We start from the raw sequence: 19,030 nt of genomic DNA on the forward strand, positions 1-19,030 counted from the left end.
GTTTACAATAGCTGTGCCTTCTGCTTTCTTAGGCTAATGTCTGGGCCAGTCGGGCAGCTGCTTGAGATTTTTGAGCATGCCAGCTCCCCCGCCTGTCATGTGCAGCCACTGCCACACGCAGAACTGAGCTTTTTGCACATAACCGCTACTGTCATTTCTCTGATTATTTGCAGATGCAGGCAAAACCTTGATTCTGCACGGGGCAGCAGTCACACATGACTGGATAGCAATGGGCAGGGAGTCAACCTGCAGAGCAATTTCAAAGCGTCACCACGTACCTAGTGGACATGTGAGAAGACCCAAGGTTTTAATCGGATATGACTGGTAACAATTAGATGTGCTCTGCAGATGTGAGGGAACTGTGCAGTGTTGTCCTTTGTACAGTACCATCAATGTGCATGGCACTTTACAGTGCTGGTGGGCAAATTGAAGGCTGCATTCCTTCAGGGGAAATGTTTGGGATTCACCTACCAGTGATGGGTAGGGCCAGCACTGGCAGTGATTAGGAGCAAAGCCAAAAGATGGGGACAAAGCTGTATAGAAACCTCTTATACCTCATCCCACGTCATTCATTTTCTCCCTCCCTCCCTCCCTCTCCCTCCCTCCCTTCTCTCACCCATCAGAAGAGGATAGGTCCCAACCATGAGAGACCTGTAATATAAAATATGATTTAACAAGCAGAATCATTTTGTTTGAGTCGTTCATGTTTTATTCATCTGATCACTCTACTTGCCAATGATTCCTAGCTCTCAAACAGCATTCAGTGGCATTTTCTTTCTTTTCTTTTCTTTTTCTGGAAGCTACTAAATGATGTTGTACAATTCTATATGCCCTTCACGTGGAAGTCATGGCCGGATAATCTGTTCCAGTGCAATATTATCACCCATTCTCCTGCTGTAACATTATATAAATCTGAGTGCAAAACCTTGTAATTCCCCAAGCTCATCATACAGGGAGCCTAATATGAAGTGTTTGATCAGATGCACATGGGGGCATTCACATGTCCCAAATGCCCACAATATAATCTTGGCCTCGTGAGGCAATGGAGACAGCTTTCAAAGCTGATGTTCATGTGTTCCAGTGTTATTTTAGAAGGCCGGAGACAAGAAAGATCAGCTCAGTTGTGGGATCATTAGCGCCAAGGAATGCCTTGGAGACCTTGTGACATCACAGGTATTCCTTCTCCACATGTGACCATTTCTGTTCTGTGTTGCAAATGTCCTCTTTCATAAGGTGAGTCAAGTGAAGGTCTTAGCCTGCAAAATACAAGCGAAGGCCTTTGTCTATGAAAGATACAATGTATTGCAGTCTACACACTCTCTCACACACAAAAGCAGGCTACAGATAACTCTTTATCTTCGCCTTCGTGTTTCCACAAATCAGAACCTAGAAGCAACTTCAGTAAAAGCTAAGTTCTTGTATCAAAGAACAGAAAATGTAAGATCATATTGCTGAGACACTGTGCCAAGAGTCTTGTAACTCTGTACAAAGGACCTCCATCCCAACAAACACTAACCACCCTGGCCACATTAAAGTAGGGAGGAAGCAGCAGAAAATGAATAAGAATTTTAGAGGGAGGGAATAGGCCAGGTAAACATACTTCCTCTCTGCAATCAGGACCAATTCTAGTTTACGCTTGAAAACATTCCCTAAAAAATAAACATAACTGCTAGAGCTGTTGCAAACTGGCGCATAAATGCGACCAGATTATTATCTTAGATGTTATATTTATACCCTGCTTTTCTATTAAAATAACACTCAAAGCAGCTTACAGTACAAAGCAACAGAAATAATATAATAATAGAAAATATGAACAACAATTATATTATTCATACATGTCCCATATGGGTGGTTTTCCCCGGTTTGAAACTACGTTTTCAATATAATATCAATAAATGTAATGGGGGGCTATTGCCTTTTTTGTTATTATGTTATGCATTTTGTGTATGTTTGTGTGTGTTTATGTCAGCAGAACAAGATAATGTTCCTTTTTAGCATGAGGGTAGCATTATGGAATTATTCTACAGCTTGGGTTGTGATTGAATTGTAGTTTTCTTAGGATACTGGAGTCTTTTGTATAGAATTCCAGCATGCTGAGATTGGCTGTAACATTCCAGCAAGTGGCAGGCAGGGAAGCCTACAGTGATATCTCCCCCCATCACCACTAATCTCATCAAACTAGGTGAAGTAAGTGGGGAAGAAATTGCAGGCAGGCTACAGTGGTGTGTGGGTGGAGGCTAGAGGAATTGTATCAGACACCATTGTGCCCCTGGATATAATTTCAAGTATGACCAGGTCTGAACTGGGATTAGAATTAACCAAGCAATTTTCAGATGTAAAATAATAACCATAATTTGGTTTGTTGAGCCCAGTTTTAAATTAGCATTGGGGATGAGGTTGCTCAATGTTAGCTGACACACCAAAATACGTGGTGGGCAGGCAGGAGAACTGACAGGAACTGAGGAGAGTCTGGTTTGGATCAAATCTTCCTGGGATTATGATTTTAAAAAATGATGAAAAATTAAATGGGAAGAGCATAGAACTCGGCAATAAGAATGCAAAGACATAGGAAAGCAATTCAGAGAGGCTGAATTATTACAGGCCAAAAATAAAGAGCCAAAGACACTGTATATAAATGTTTATATGCTAATGCTGGAAGCCTCTAAGCAAAGATGGAGTTCTTGGTGTTAAGAGGACAAAACTGATATAATGGACATAACTGAAATCTAGTGGGATGCACTTTTGCCTTTTGCTCCAACTAGTCAGTATAACTACTGTAAGGATATCGGGGGGTTACTCGAGAGCAATCAGGCAAATGCCTCCCTGGTCGGCTGTAAAGCCTCGTTATTGGTGCCAAAAACCCTTCACCATGCAGAGTGCCACTATTCTGTGGCTTGCTCATTCACTGGCAGAATCTGCGGATGGGTGGTCCTTAAACCTTCCCCAGCAGAGTAGTTTCTTGACGCCCAATCTGCACCTCCCCTCTCGGCACGGAAGCCTACTGCACAGGGAGGGCGTGGGCAACGGAGGACCTCTCTCCTCCCCGCTTTGCTCAAGCAAGGTGTCCTGGCCTCGCCTCCGCTGAGGAGGTGCTGTTTCCCACAATCTTTGGGGACTCTCTGTAATCCATCCGGCTTTTCCCCTCTTGCCCCTGAGCGGATGGCAGTTCCCTGACAGCTACATATGACTAGAGCTTGATTGGGGTGAAATTTTATTGAGCAGTGCTTGCAGGCAATGAAGCTACCAGTGCAGAGAGACAAAGACAAGGGAGCATTGCTGTAATTGGGGCAATGAAGGACTTAATCTTCCCTCAGTAACATGAATACAGATCCAAATCTGATTGGCTATGTGATGCCAGGACATCATTGTATTTATAATGTGATTGCTGATTGGCTTGGATCACATAGCGGAGACGTGTTCAAAGTAAAAAGAATGGCACCAAAGCAGCCGTAACAGCACTGCAAGAAAGCCATCGTTGCAACAGGTGCAAAAAAGTGGGAAACAGTTTTATGTCTTCATCACTTTTTGAGTTCAGCATGTCAACTTGTGTATTGAAAACCCAACCTATTAAAATTGTCGCAACACAGACTGTTGTTGTTATTATTGTTGTTGACATTCATCTGTCTCGAGAGACAATGGAGTGTGCCTCTAGGGGTGAAGTCAAACCGCTGGTTAGCAGCACAGAAGTGACCTCTCTAGGGCGCAAGTCTGGCAGTGTGTATGGAGGTCCTGGGCTGGCCAGATGATAAGATCCCTCTCTTGGCCTCACAGAGCAATACATTTGGCATGAGCTTGGCTGCAGGAGTTGTCAGAAAAAGGCGTAAAAGGTGCCATCCAACCAACTTAGGGACTCCACTCTGGATTTCTGTAGGATTTACGCCTTAGCCTTTTCTTCTCCTGAAGATTTCCCTCAAGACGTGGAAGGTTTAGGATTTAGAACTTTTACTTAAATGAGCAATTGCTTTAATTGGAATGGTGATGTGAAGGAAGGGGGTTGTATGTGCATAAATATTTACAAAGTGAGTATCATACATTTAAATCCATTGGGACAAAAATGGTCTATGAATGATGTTTTTCACATATAACATAAGAAGATAGAAACAGAAATAATTTCCATTACCTAAGTCACCCTGTCAAAAACATGTTTTGGCTACCTCTGTAGGAAAACATAGCAATGTATATGAATTGTCTTGCTGGATAAGAACCAAACATCCATTTATTATTTTATAGTCATCTCCTAAGGCTTCCTCCATAGAGATGTTGTGTTGTGTCCCTTCCCGTTCATTTTAGTTGCTCTTTTATGTGTTTATTTTTGCTATATTGTATATTTTAGAATTGCAATAATTACCAAATCCCCAACAGATAATTAAGAACACTTATGTCCATTTATTTCAATAACATAAAAATGTGACCAGTATTCTGAATGTGGTTATACTGTATAAATTGTACACTTATGATACTTTATAAATCCTTACTGCTCTATTTGCAAGAGTGAAGATTAATGGCAAATAATGCATGTTTAATTTAAACAATCTCTTTCTTACCTTATGGTGGTAGTCACAAGGGCAGCAACTAGCAACCAAGCACCTGTTCTAAAGAACTGTACAATGCTGACACTAAATATATTTTGTGCCTGTTCTTTGCTATTATTTACTGTGCATATGTTTCACTGCATAAGTAACTGAGCCATGTGTTACTGCTTAGTATATCTATTTAAACAACAAGAGTCAAAAGTAAATTTTTCTTACTTTATATGGGTGACTAAGCTGCACTCAGAGTAGACCCACTGGAATTAATGGATGGGTTATTTAAGTCTTCTGATTCTGGTAAGTCTACTCTGAGTATGACTCATACTGGATATCACCCTGTATTATTCTAAATTTTGTTCCAAATGACAGAATGTCCAAATTCATGTTTGAGTCTACAAGCAAATGCATGACAGATATTAAACTGCTAAAATGCCTCATGCCTTTATATGTGCATATGAACAATGAATGCCATACAAAAAGATGATGAGGTTTTTGGTAAGAAAAACAAAAACAACTGAATTTGAACAAAAATGTTATTTTGATTGCAAACTTTTATCTTCATTTAGTCTAGCTGCACTTAAGGTTTTACAAAGTGATTTCATCAGGAAATTCTATAAAATATATTAAAAACCAGATGGATCTAATAGGTTAACTGAAATAGCTGCAATTTTCAGGCTGTGGCACTATTGAAATGGTAGATGACTCTGTACTCATGTGACCCTGTTGTTTCTACTGTTAATATTACAGGCAAAACAACCCTGGTAAGGAGGAGGAGGAAATTCAGTGATGGAGAAACTGCCACTTCCTGTTAACTTGCGCCACACAGGTGAGAATGTAGGGGAAAGCAGCAGCTGCTCCTTTTTTGGATTTTCATCATTGTTGTTTTTCAAAATTCCTTGCCCTTTAACCCCAATGGAAATAAAACAAACTATGCCAGTTCCAGTAGTTTTGCAGCCAGTTTGGGGTGTGTCTGTCTGTCAGAGGACCATGTAGATCTGTAGACCTTTGGTCCCCTGACAGGCAGACAGATCATGTAGATCTGTAGACATGCCCTTGGAACTTTCCCTTTTGGCCTCTAATGTGGCAGGATTTCTACCTGAGGAACAGTGATGGCAGGTCTTCCTCTCCATGGACAGAGTGGGAGGTCTGTAAGTGGAAAAGGTGGTCCATCAGAGGTGACCTGGTGTGGCAGTGGCAAGCTCTGCCACCACCACCATTATGTGGGCAGAAACATTGCCACTATTGGAGGCCAAAACAGAGAATTCTAGGGGTGTGTCAAGGGGTGCAACAGGTCTGCAGGATCTTAAGCTTCCCTATTTCCCTGACATGTTCCCAAACTGCTTCCAAAACTAAGTGGTGGTTCCTTTGCCAAAGAATCCCTGCCACCATTCAGGATTGCTGTCCATCATTTTAAAAAGAAAACATCCTGCTTTCCTGTCCGTTTAGAAAAGAGATAGCTAGATCTGCCACAAACAAATGTGTCAATCAATGCAGTTATTGTGCACAAAAGCTAGCACCTGAAAGACCACTGCATTGCCATTAACTGATGCTTCATCTATGCCTGTAAGTGTTGCAAAGAAGTCTGCTGTTCTTTTCTCCATTGCCTGGGAAAGGAACAATATATTGTGCTAGGGCTGGTCCAAGACGTTTTGCTGTCAGAGATGGAGTAGCAGCCGGTGCCCACACTCCAAGTCATGGTGCATATTCCCAAGGCCAACAAGCTCCTTTGGCACCTGGGACATAAAATCCCACTTGTGCCTCTTCCCCCGCCCTGGCAGTAAACCTACATCAATAACAGATTAAATAACTAATAGTTTGCTGCCATTTCATCACATCCAAAATCTGCTCCCGAGGCTGCCTCCCCATTCTGCCTAATGCTAGGACAGACCCTGATCATCATAAGTTATTCTGGTATCTCAGGCACATCTTTTTGGACGGTTTTATGGATGTGCAACTGTGATTAAGGACTATGGATAAGAGGCACAATTTAGTCTTTAAAATACTGCCCTGGTGAGCACAACTTGTTCAATGAAATGCTAATGTAACATTTATAAATGACACTATAATGTAACTCCATGAATATACATGCATGTATTTGAAGACAAGTTGCTTCCAGGTAGAGGCACCTGCCTATGACTGTTCACTCCTTCGTAAGGCTGTTAGGGAACCTAAGCCAGGTTCATTCTAGGACGTGTGCAGCATGCACAAATCCTGTCCAGTATGGTTCCCTTTTTCAAAAGTAGACATGGGATCCCAGTCAGGCTGTGCAGTTTAAGAGCTGTGCAGTTTCATTCTGTTTGCGGTCTACAAAACTGTTCCCTCACTGTTCTTGCATGCTAATTAATTTTTATTTTTGCTTTAGATGTTGAAAATTAGCATTAAAATGCTATAAATAATACAGTCTGTTAGAAAGCTTGGCTTTTCTGGTATTGTATCCTCTCATTTCCTATTAATATTACATTAACCTGTCAGGGTTCCCCCCGCTTCATTTTAGACTTCCCACAACAAATATGGTGTCTGATGATGACTTCTCAGATGCTATAGACTAGCTGTATACAGCTACAGTCCATAAGGCAAATCTATCCAGCTGCAATGTTCAACACTCATATTAAAACAAATGGCAAAATATTAGGTGCAAAAGATTGTCAACATATCTGACTCACTGGTGGCTCCCAAATCTCTTTTAGAATGGATTTAACAGATGAATTTTCTTATCCAGCCATTCTTTTGCTGAATCATAATCCACTTCCCAGAGAAAAACTACTGAGGCAGTGTGCAATAAGATAAAGATAAAGCACAAAAGTTTGCAAACTCAGTAAATTAAAAGCAACAAAAATACTTCTACAATTCTACAACTAGTGTTCCATAAAATGATTGGGATCCACTCTTAAATAAAAAAGATCTTCAGTAGCCTTCACAATGTTTTCCTCCCAAGATCACAGGCAGCATATCTTTGAATACTAGTTGCTGGGAATCGTGGGTTGGGATAGTGCTGTTGCAACCAGGTTTGGCTTGCATGCTTCTCATGGGCAGCCATTTGGTCGGTGCAGGAACAAGATGCTGGACTAGATCAGCCTACAGCTCTTATCTTCTTACTGGCCACCCAATATTAAGATGGTAGGCTTTTGTCTAATTTCAGCTGGTAACTGATTCCAGAGGACTAGAGCTGCAACACTAAAAGCCCCAATGTCTAGTAAATATAAGCACATCCAATCTGTTCAGTGCTACCTAGTTATGTGTGTATCTGGAAAGTATGTCTGTGTAGATGCTGCTAAACCTATTTAGTTAATTTCTACACAAGCATGAAATATACAATGCATTTGAGCTATTATTTATTTATTTATTACATCTATATTCTACCTTGCCTTTGAGAAGCTCAATGCATGACTTCTCCACTCTTTCCCTATCTTATACTGCCAACAACTTGTGAAGGTTAGGCTTAGAGGCAGTGACGGGGCCAGGGTCACTCAGGAAGTATTATGGCTGGCGGGGGATTTGAAACCTGGTCTCCCAGATCCTATTTCGACACTCTTAATCGCTGCAGACCAGTGATCCTAAATAAGACAATTGGTTATCATGATCCTAAAATGATGAACCAGTTGTAGACTATCATCTTATCTTTAGCACAAACCAGCACAGTGTCACTGGTCATGACCTAGCTGCTTTAATACTCCATTCTCCTTATTTCTTAGCATGGTATATTGCATGGCACCAGGCTCAGGCAGAACCATACACCATACATTGAAAGCACATTCAACACATATGGTTTCCCTCAAGGAATCCTGGACATTGCAGTTGGTTAAAGAGGCTGGGAACTCTGCCTACAATTCCCCAGGGGAAGCCATGCACTTTAAATGCATGTTGAATGTGCTTTCTTTGTATGGTGGGAGTCTGCTGGCTGCGCCTGGAGTCATTTGCATTCTGTAAAGCAGCCAGAGGGCACCACTACAAGGTTGTTGTGTGGAGGGCAACACAGGAGAGGCAGTGGGTGTCGGTGTGAGGATACACACCAAATAAGTTGCCTTAGAGCCCTGAAAGAAAGATTTTGTAACATTTATGGATTGCAAAATGTTTCAAAGGGATGTACAAAAAGAGTAACAACAATTGAAACATTCACAGTTATGGGTGTAGCCAGGATTTTTGTTAGGGGGCCTCCAGAAAGTTGTTGAGCTAATTTTGGGGAGATCACGGATAAAAATCCCCCCCAAAGAGGACATTATGGGGGCAGGCTTTTGTTTTTTTGGGGCGGCAGGCTTCTGCTTGGGGGGAAACAGAACCTCAGTTAACTGAGTATTTTTAATGCTTTTCAATACTTTTAGAGGATTTAGGGGGGCAACTGCCCCCTGCCCCCCCCCGTATACGCCCATGTTCACGGGGTGGTACATTGCGATACACTGATGTGAAGCATTGATAAAAACCGAACAACCTTTCTACCTGAGCTGCCTAAAGTTCCGGTACCGATTTTATTCCTGACCTGTCCCCTCTGCCTTCCTCGCACACTGCAGTTTAGAAGCGATCCCGATCCCGCGAGCCTGGGAAAGCAACGTGACGCCGCGGCGCCGGGGGGCTTTGCATATATTATGCAAATGCCCCTCGAACCCCCCAGCCTCCTCTCTCTCTCTGGGAGCGCGCTGGGCGCCCGCCCCTCGGTCTAGGTGAATAAATTATGCAAATGAGGCTCCCGCGGTTCTGGCAGGCGCTTGGAGGCGGCGTGCGCTGTGCAGAGTCCAGAGAAGAGAGCGCGAGGCTCAGGAGTCGCTGCCGCCGCCGCTGCCGCTACTGTTCCTGACAGCCGCTACCGAAGGCGCCTACGCAGCCAGGGGGCTGCAAACACGCTCCGGGGAAAGCAAGAGAACCGCTGCCGCCGCTGCTCGCCGCTTCCTGGGGTCCCCTCGCACTTGGCTTGCCGCCGAAGTGACCCGGGCGCTGCGTAAAAGCGCACCAAGGAAGCCTGAGGAAAGCGGAGCAACAAGTCTCCGCGCCGCGCCGCTGGGTGGGGAAAAGGGCTCCGGGGAGCACCTGGGAAGGTTGTCCGGCTTCGCTGGAGGGAGAATATTCCACGGAGGCGGCGTGTGGACCGTGTGGATGGCAGTTTTGAGGGGCGCCCTGAGGAAGCTCGCCATGGTCTTTCTGCCTTGAAAGCCCCGCTCGCGCTTTGGCACGCAGGCAGGGGGGTCTTGACTTGGAGTTTATTTTTGTGGCGAGTGGGGGGCGCGTGCAGCTCCGGGCCAAGTGTCCCTCCTCCCCAGAGGAGGAAAGGGGATTTCGCCCTCCGCCTGTGCCAGCAGCCCAGCATGGTGGGGAAAAGCCCGGACGCCAAAGGTCAGGGTGCCAACGGGGAGGCCAGCTGCTGGGGAGGACAGCGCTGCTGCTCCGGCAGGACGGCGCCCCCCAGCTCGCTGCTGGCTGCCCTGCTGCTCTCGGCAGCGTCCATCGCTTCCTGCGTGTATCTGGGGATGAAGACCAGTGACCTTCAGGCCAGGGTCTTGGCCATCGAGACGGCCCAAGGGGACGGATCTGCTGCTGCTGCTGCTGCTTCTTCCTACCAGCTGCTGCCCAGCTACTCTTTGGATCAGCTCAATGCACTGATGAAGGAGAACGTGGAGCGGCTTCTGGCTCAGGTGGGGTGGCCTTGGGAGGCTGAGGGTGGGACTCCCAGGAAGAGACAGTTAGCCAGCCACCTCAGGAATGCCTCTCTGTTTACTGATGGAGGCCAGTTGCATGCGTAGTCCCAAATCGAAGCCAAAGGCAATAGGGGGTTTGTGCGGGCATGCTTTCAACAGAAAGAGAGAGAAACTGGGTAAATATTAGGAAAAGAGTGTGTGAAAATAGCCAAACATTTTTGTGTGGCTGAATGACTTTTAGCTGGTTTTATTGGGGTAATTTGTGGACAGGGCTACCCATGGCTTAGCCCTTCAGTTGGCTTTGAATTCTACAGAGACGCACTCTTCATTATTGTTATTCACAGAGAAATGGAATCATAGAATTGCAGAGTTGGAAGGGACTCTCCAGGTCATCCAGCTCAAGCCCTAGAAATGTAGGAACTCTGCCCACAGCCGTCCCTGGATGGGCTCGAATCACCAGCCTTCTGGTTAACAGCCAGACACACTACTTTGCAGAGAAGCAATAATAATGAAGAGGGTGCCTCTGAGCATGTACAATGCACCTTTCTGTTTTAACATTAGAAAGGAAAGAAGCCATACAAACCCCAAACAGGGTACTGTCTAGACAGAATTGAGCTTTGAAACTAAATTAAGCCTTGGGCAGCAATTGCTTGAACAAGATGTTAAAAATCAGGATGGCCGTGTTGCTCTATGAACTGTGTTGCTCTGTGGGCATGGGATAAAGGCACAGTCTTACGAGACCTGGGATAGCTTGGGGAAAAAAGAGACATCTGTATTGTTATATCAGGACTGTTCCATGTGTATTTCAAAGTGATGCCGTTCCCACCGAATGGTAGAAGAAATCCCTTTTACTTTAGTGTTGTGGCTCTTAAAATGCTTTTACTGAGATCTTTTGGAAGATAAAAATGTTCCAGACTTGAGGCTCAACAAAAACCCATACAGACATGTGGCTGTAAATGTGGATCCAAGTTTCAGTGGGCTGCCAGGACCTGTCCCTAGTGACCATTTGGCAGAAGCCAGAATCCAATTGGCAGCGGCTGCTCCTATAATTGTGGTAGCATTTGACCTTCATATATAAAATATTCATTACTCTCTCATCTCTAATTTACAGATATTCACTCAAACCCAAGTTTTCTGCATTATTTTGTGCTCCACAGATGTGGGAAAGGGTGGGTGACTGTGTTCACATGGACAGGTAAAAAAACGTGCGCAAGGGTGATTCAAGTGAAAGCCAGTGTGTGTGTGACCATTTAATCCATTAGCTATTGTTGGGGTGAACAAGTGATGTGAGTTGACTGAAATCCAAGTTTAGAGACTGTTGTAACTTAAGTAGGATATTAAACAGAGGTAAATCATAATGCAACACAGATCCACAGAATGTTTAACACCAGCTCTCTTAATCAGTTTCTCCTGCAAGGGACTAACATGCTGCTTACTGCTTTTTCTATCTTTACCTCTCCTCCTTACAGAAGTCCTATGAGCATATGGCAAGAATCAGAATAGCAAGAGAAGCTTCTCCAGAATGCAATTGCCCACCAGGTAAATGACAGCAGCCTGGACAGTTCTAACTGTTTAATGTTTGTACATGGTTTCTTTGATTAGCTGATAGTGCTGAAGAAAGGTTTGAGAAAGGCTTAACAAGCATATCTCCTGTCTTCTGAAGTTTGAGATTAACAGAGGGGGGAAATGTTAATTAATATAGAAGAACAGCCTTAAACTTTCTAAATAAAGGTCAGTTTTTCATAAATAAGTGGAGTTTTCTTCCATGTACAGGTAATTCACAATTTACACACATTTAATGTGTGTGAGTTTAGCTTTACATGCTTGTTAATCAGGAAAAAAATAAAAAAATAAAGAGGGGGTGAAAAGGGGGTGGGAGACATCTGGGAAAAAAGACTTTGGCAATCCCACCCGCCATTGAAGCCAATGTGATTTGACTATACGCAATCCCTGTGTAAGTTGATAGTCACCTGTAATTGCAATGTGTGTTAATATTTTGCCTCTTAAGTACTTTTAATCTGTGGTGTGTGATGTTAAGTGTGCTTGCCAAAAAAATTAATTGCATTGTATTCATTTGGACTTATCCTCTATTAAATCAAGTCCACAGCCATTGGCCTGCGGGGAAGTCCCTTTGATCTCAGTGGCAGGGGTGCCAACTTGAATTAAAAAGGGGGGGCAGGTAAGCCCTGCCCTGCATAATCACAAAATGCGGTGCACCCACCCATCATTTGAATGGCAATGCCCACAAATTCTGTGGGGGGAAGCCTCCCTAAATATTTTTTGGGGGAGGGGCTGAAGAAGTTGGCTTATATGCTCAATGGACTTCCTTCTGAGCAGAACTGTACAGGATTGCACCATGAGCCTGCAATCCCAGGCACAGTTGCTTGGTAGTAAATCCCGCTGGAAGCAGTGGTATGGACTAATGAACAAAATGCATCTGATAAGGTTATAAGGCTGCAATTCTGTTCACATGTGCTAAGATTTAAATCCAATTTAATTCAGTGGAACTTACTTCTAAGTTAATATGCATAGGCTCAAACTGTCAATCCACTTATTTTTTAAGCATGATGCATTCAAATCAGTGGGATTCAATTCGAATAAATGAATTTAAGAGTGAAGTGTTAGAAATGTGATTGAATGTATTTGTGTAGCAGTACAAGCTTTACAGAGATGTTTGTGTTTAACGAGCAGCAGCACACATTCTGACATTCTGTAGTGTAGGATCGCATCTGTGAGCAGTTCTGTGCAGCTGTTTGGCTCTTCTGAAAGGAGCAAGTATGTTAAGTACATCAGACAGTTCAAAAAACAGATCCAAAAATAATTTTAGTGTTTGGTTTCAGTTTGCATTAAATAATACATAAACTTTTGGGTTACTGTTTCCTTACTGTTTCCTTCATCATTGTAAAGGGATATTTTACCAGGTGACTGCATGTCTCCTGCTGTATATTATTATAAGGGATATGAGTTCACTACTGAAATCCATTAACTTCACTGGACATTCTTTGTAAGCAAACCTTTAAGTGGTGGATTCTATGAAAACGGGATCAATAATGTGTGAAATGTTATTATCCTTATTTTTTGAAAAGGCTAGTGCTGCTTAGGTAACTGACCTTAATGTTTTTTAATAAGTTATATATGAAGTTATGCTGTTTTATGTTGGGCATCTTGAAACTGGAATGTGTTACAGGACGAGGGACTGTTGTAGGTATTTATGTAGGGTGCACACCTTAAGCAAAATGCTATTAATTTAAATATTAATGTGGGATAACAATGAGTAAGTCATTTAACTCTCGGTTTTGAAAAGTTGCTGGTTTGCCATTATAAGGCACAAAGTATCTTAGCCTGGTAATTAGTACATTAGATACACTTAAACATAAGACCCTTTCACATGTGTACTCCACATGTGGCATCAAATGATTACTGGGGAGCAGTTCACGTTCCCTGGGGAAGCATTGGGTATTCTGCCTAGTAACCCTCCCCAGCTGACCATACAGTAGTGTGGCCTTCTGTGATGAATGCACAAGTACCTGCTCATGCAGAAGTTTCATCCAACTGGGACACTTGATCGCAGAAGTGTCTTCATGGTAGGAAAGTCTGTGCACATGCAGGCTTTTTCACTGCAGATGACCATGCTAATGTAAGGAGTCTGGAGTCAGGGCCAGGCAGGAAGACTGATGCTGCGGGTGGGGCTGGAAATGTGGTTGTACTCTTCTGTAATTGAGTTATGCATGAAAAGGGCTTTAGAGGATGACTGAACCTTGGAGCTAAGGTTGATTACTCAGAGACAAATCCATGTTTGCCACTGAGTGTATTATCAACAGATATGTGCATTTTTTTTAACTGCACTTCAAATATCTTGGATTATATCTAAAAAGAAATATCTGAACAGGCTTGCTTTTCACTGTGATGATTAGTAGTACAGAGCTCTTTATCATCTTCTTCAACAGCATTGACGGCTAAACTGGCATTAAACTAAAGAGCTGCTAAGGCTTTGGTAACCATTTTGGCTCTCTAGAACAAAAAGCATGGTGCAAATGAGGCGATACCATTTATTAACCCAGGAAATGTTCAAAATGTGAAACTCTTCTGCAAACAGAGTTGTCCGAAACAAACATTGGATCATATTACTCCAGCATTGTTGAGTGGTTTGTATATAATAAAAAGCATGGCTGGCTGTTGCTTTAAATAGCCATGTCTGAAGAAGTATTTTCTGCAGGGGTGCCAACTTGTATAAAATATGGAGAGGGCAGCAAAGCCCCACCCCACATAATTGATCACAAGACATGGCCCATGCACACCATTTGGATGGCAATGCCCATCAACTTTGCAGGGGGCAACCCCCTTAATATTTTATTTGGGGAGGGGCAAGGGCCCTCGGCCCCTAGGATTTGGCTCCTATGATTCTGTTTGACCTTAAGACACACATTAAATTTGTAAGAGCAGAGGTAATACACAACAACAACTTTTCTCCTTCAGGGGAGATACACAAACATTTTGTCAGGCTTTGGCTAATACGTGTGTGTAGCAAAAATTTGAGCTTTTAGTAGGCATGATTTATTTCTTTCTTAAGTGGTATGATCCAACATGCAGATGCATTCTATGAAGATGAAACTCAAATATCATGCTCTCCATGATATTCGTTACTGTAAATAAACACTATAGTTGCTTCATAAGAATTCCTGATCTACTTTCAAGCTTAGACACAGCCTCTTCATACAGCTGCACTTATTACACACGCTGCTTTTCTTCTTTGCTGCCACTAGAGCTCCACATTATACCAACTATTACCTGAGCATCCTTTCTCTCTGTCTTTAGTATTGTGTTCCATTATATTGAAATTGACTGGATTTGTAAGTACACAGGAAGACATATTCCAACATGCTGAAGAGAAGCACGTGTTGAAATGGCATGTGTTAGGGATAGAAAACTTTAAAAATTAGGTGAGATTAATAGAATGTGAATTATTATTTTTAAGGACTTACCGTATTTTTTGCTCTATAAGGCTCACTTTTTCCCTCCTAAAAAGTAAGGGGAAATGTGTGCGCATCTTATGGAGCGAATGCAGGCTGCGCAGCTATCCCAGAAGCCAGAACAGCAAGAGGGATTGCTGCTTTTGCTGCGCAGCGATCCCTCTTGTTGTTCTGGCTTCTGAGATTCAGAATATTTTTTTTCTTGTTTTCCTCTTTCAAAAACTAGGTGCGTCTTATGGTCTGTTGCGTCTTATGGAGCGAAAAATACGGTAAATTGTCATGCGATGAAAAAAGCAGACCCCACCTTTTGATCAATTGTCGCTCTGAAGAAGGTATTGAAGAGTGATCATATGTATGATTACTGCATCTCAAAACTTGTAAATTAAATTTTAAATCTCAAAACTGAAGTGATCTAAAAATGAAATATTTGAGTTTCCAGTCAGGATAAGAATTTAGGAAATATTTAAATAAAACTACAACAAACAGTTAAAGATAATCTTATACAGCCACTGTCCACTCCTCATGCCTATTCCCTGCACAAACCCTCTTGCAAATCCATCAGTCAAAGTATTTCATGATCAAATACTAGTACTAGATGCTTGTATTAGCATATTACAAGCCATGCCAGTCTGTGCATCAAGTTAATTCTGACACTGTGTTAGGTCAGGGAGCTTTCAAAGGTAAAAAGAACTTGGTCAGTGTGTCATAGCTGCTCATCAAACTCAAGCTGAAATCTTTGTTCAGTTATGAAGATCATTAAATGGCTATGAACATGTAGTTAGCCCCAGAAGGTTTATGTATATGAGTATAAACTTCTGATTGTAGAACAAGCAAGTAGATAACAGCAACAACAACAATTTTTGTGGGAAAGGCTGTTGACACCAGTTTGTGCAATGCAACAAAAATGGGGCATGCTCAGCCAGAGTAAGAGTTTGAACCATAATGCTTTAAAGTGATCTTATGTATCAATTCTCACATAGGCCTTACTCTATCAGGTGTTTTTTATTATCGCAAAGTGGTCAGTTTTAAGATTTATTTAAAGCTCCATAACTTTCTGTTAGCATCACGTGGAAACAGAGCAAGTAGGTCTTGAAATTGTTTATTTAGAATACTTTGAACAGAATTTTCTATTTTTGTGGACATTGAAATGCTCAGGTAAATAGAGATGGAGCTCTGGGGACTAGGGTCGTTTGATGCCATTGTGGTTTAATTCACTGAATTTATTTATTATCAATTCACACAACTGAACGGAGTCCCAAAGCAATTTACAGGAAACATAAAATACAAAATTGCATAATAAAACATTCATGAAAACAATACAAATATATTAAAAGTGTTCATAAAACACACACACCACCTAGTATGATATATAATTTTGATTCATATGTGTAGACTGTGTTCTCAAATTGATTCTTTTCTTTAAAACTCCACTGTGGTTTTATACTTTATGATTACATTACTGCGAGTCAGGATCAGCACTGGATTATTTGAATGGCTTCTACAATAGCTGTTGTTGTTGTTGTTGTTGATGATGATGATGCTCCTAGCTTCCATGTGACTAGTGACATTCTGCTAGTCCTTTATGAACCCTGTTAAAAATATTTTGTTCCATTTTCTCCTTGGCAAACTGCAATCTCTTGGCCGTTTAGGAAGCGATCTGATCTCAAACATTGAAGTGCAGTAAGTGTGGTTCTGATTAATGTGAGCTAATCACCCCCTTGTGGTTCTCCATGGTAGGATTCTGCATGGCCAGAGAGGTTTCTTAAAGGCTTGGTCACTGAGAGAAGCCAGATTCATGACCTTCCCTGGCTGGCCTGCCAACATGCATGGGATTCTTTTAACCAAATGGAGTCTTTACTTCCCATCCCTTGTCTAGGGTAAATAGGGTTTTCATTTCTTCTTACGAAGAAACTTCTCCAGACTCTGAAATCTGGGTTTCCACCAGTGATGTATGTCTTGTTTATTGGCTGCTTCCTTTTCTGCAGTAACATGCAATGAAGAGTCTGTTTTAATCAAATACAGTCGTACCTCGTTTTGTGGCTGGGATCCGTTCCAGAGCCCCGGCCGCTAGCCAAAAAGTATGCAGGGCAAAGTGCTGCGTCTGTGCATGTGCATGGAGTGGTTTGTGCTTCTGTGCATGTGTGAAGTGCAATTTAGTGCTTCTGCGCATGCGCGAGTGGCAAACCGAGAAGTAACACATCCTGGTACAGTGGTGCCTCGCAAGACGAAAATAATCCGTTCCGCAAGTCTCTTCGTCTAGCGGTTTTTTTGTCTTGCGAAGCAACCCTATTAGCGGCTTAGTGGATTAGCGCTATTAGCGGTTTAGTGGCTTAGCGGCTATTAAAGGCTTAGCGGCTTAGCGGCTAAAAGGCTATTAGCGGCTTAGCGGCTTAGAAAAATGGGGGGGGGGAGCGAAAAAAATCGCAAGACATTTTCGTCTTGCGAAGCAAGCCCATAGGGAAATTCGTCTTGCGAAGCGCATCGAAAAACGGAAAACCCTTTCGTCTAGCGGGTTTTTCGTCTTGCGAGGCATTCGTCTTGCGGGGCACCACTGTACTTCTGGGTTTGCCATGGACGTTCGCCAGAATGGACGCTAGACAAGGCGGATGTTCGCGGAGGTATTACTGTGATAGTTGGGTTCCCCCCCACTTTTCTAAGAAGCCATAAGCCTCATGCTGAAAGAAAGTCAATTGAAAAAGTCTCTGAGGCTACAATCCAATGCATGCTTATTAGAGAGTAACCACCATGAACACTTTTCCTAGTAAATATCCATAGAGTTGAATAGTAAATGGTATATATAAATAATAGCAGCCATTCATCATCATTATTTTTGCACCATACAGTATGTAATAGATACTAACCTTTTGCCAAATGGAGTTTTATACCTTCGTGTATAAACAAAAATGCTATCCCATTCTTTTCCTCTTGTAGACAAGGCTTTTCTCAAAGATGGAATTATTGTTCCAACTGCCACAATATACGGTAATCTGTGTTTCAATCAAAGTTTCAGTTAATGCTGGCAATTAAAACCGTTTCAACTTTTTTTAGACTGAAATCCCTTGGCCACTTACCTGGCTGTAAGCCTTATTGAACACAATGGGACTTAACTCTGAATAAACATGCATAGTATTGTACTATAAACATGAGCTGTCTGCATGAGAGCTCCATGATGGGTAGAATTTGACAGATGAAAATTGATTTTTGCATACAGTGCAGTTGTTATAGGTACAGACCTTCTAGTTTTGATAAGGAGTCATCCCTGAGCCTGCTCATAGCCATGAAGGTTTTAAGAGATGGTAGTTGAATGTAGGGTGTAAATGCAATCCAATTTCAACATTCAAACCATCTGTTTTGATGTGAAAGCGACCAAATTTGCTTAAGGCTAATATTTCATGCTGAGTCAATACAGTAATCAAGCCTACATTAAATGAAAAATGAATAATTTTAGCAGAGAGAAATGAACTTTAAAAACGTTTATTAACATAATAGATATATTTTGCTTCATTACATGGTAATCCAAGGAGGGTTTCCAATAAAAGTTTAGAATCATAATACGTTTTACTGTATAAAAGCACACATAAGATAAATCCAATAAAAACCATTCGAAATAAACTGAATACCTTGACATGCACTTAACAATTTGACAATCTATTTTGCAAGGTTCTGAAATGATATAAAAAGGGGGGGGGCCTAAATTTTTTTTGCTGGGGTAGCCAAGAGAGGGGGGAAAGAAACAACACAGTCCCAAGCATGTTTACTCAGAAGTAAGGGCTATTGAGTTCAGTGGGATTTACTCACAAGCTTGCTTAGGATTGCAACTTTAGTTGGATAAATTCAGTTTTAAGAATTCAGTTTTATCCAGTAAGGACCAAGTGAAACAGGCAGAAAGATTAGTAACTGAATGTAA

At 42.1% G+C, this 19,030-nt stretch overlaps 1 protein-coding gene across 1 annotated transcript in view; it reads left to right on the forward strand.

Annotated features, from left to right (window-relative positions):
* Positions 1-9,743: 9,743 nt before the first annotated feature.
* COL25A1 (collagen type XXV alpha 1 chain) overlaps positions 9,744-19,030 on the forward strand; it is a 283,475-nt gene continuing 274,188 nt past the window's right edge. Inside the window, exons 1-2 of the mRNA XM_053403840.1 lie at positions 9,744-10,150; positions 11,623-11,692. Coding sequence (XP_053259815.1) covers positions 9,824-10,150; positions 11,623-11,692 — 397 coding nt within the window. The 5' untranslated portion in view covers positions 9,744-9,823. The remainder of the gene's footprint in view (positions 10,151-11,622; positions 11,693-19,030) is intronic.

The sequence above is a fragment of the Podarcis raffonei genome, chromosome 9, assembly GCF_027172205.1.
Source record: "Podarcis raffonei isolate rPodRaf1 chromosome 9, rPodRaf1.pri, whole genome shotgun sequence".
Taxonomy (NCBI): Eukaryota; Metazoa; Chordata; class Lepidosauria; order Squamata; family Lacertidae; genus Podarcis; species Podarcis raffonei.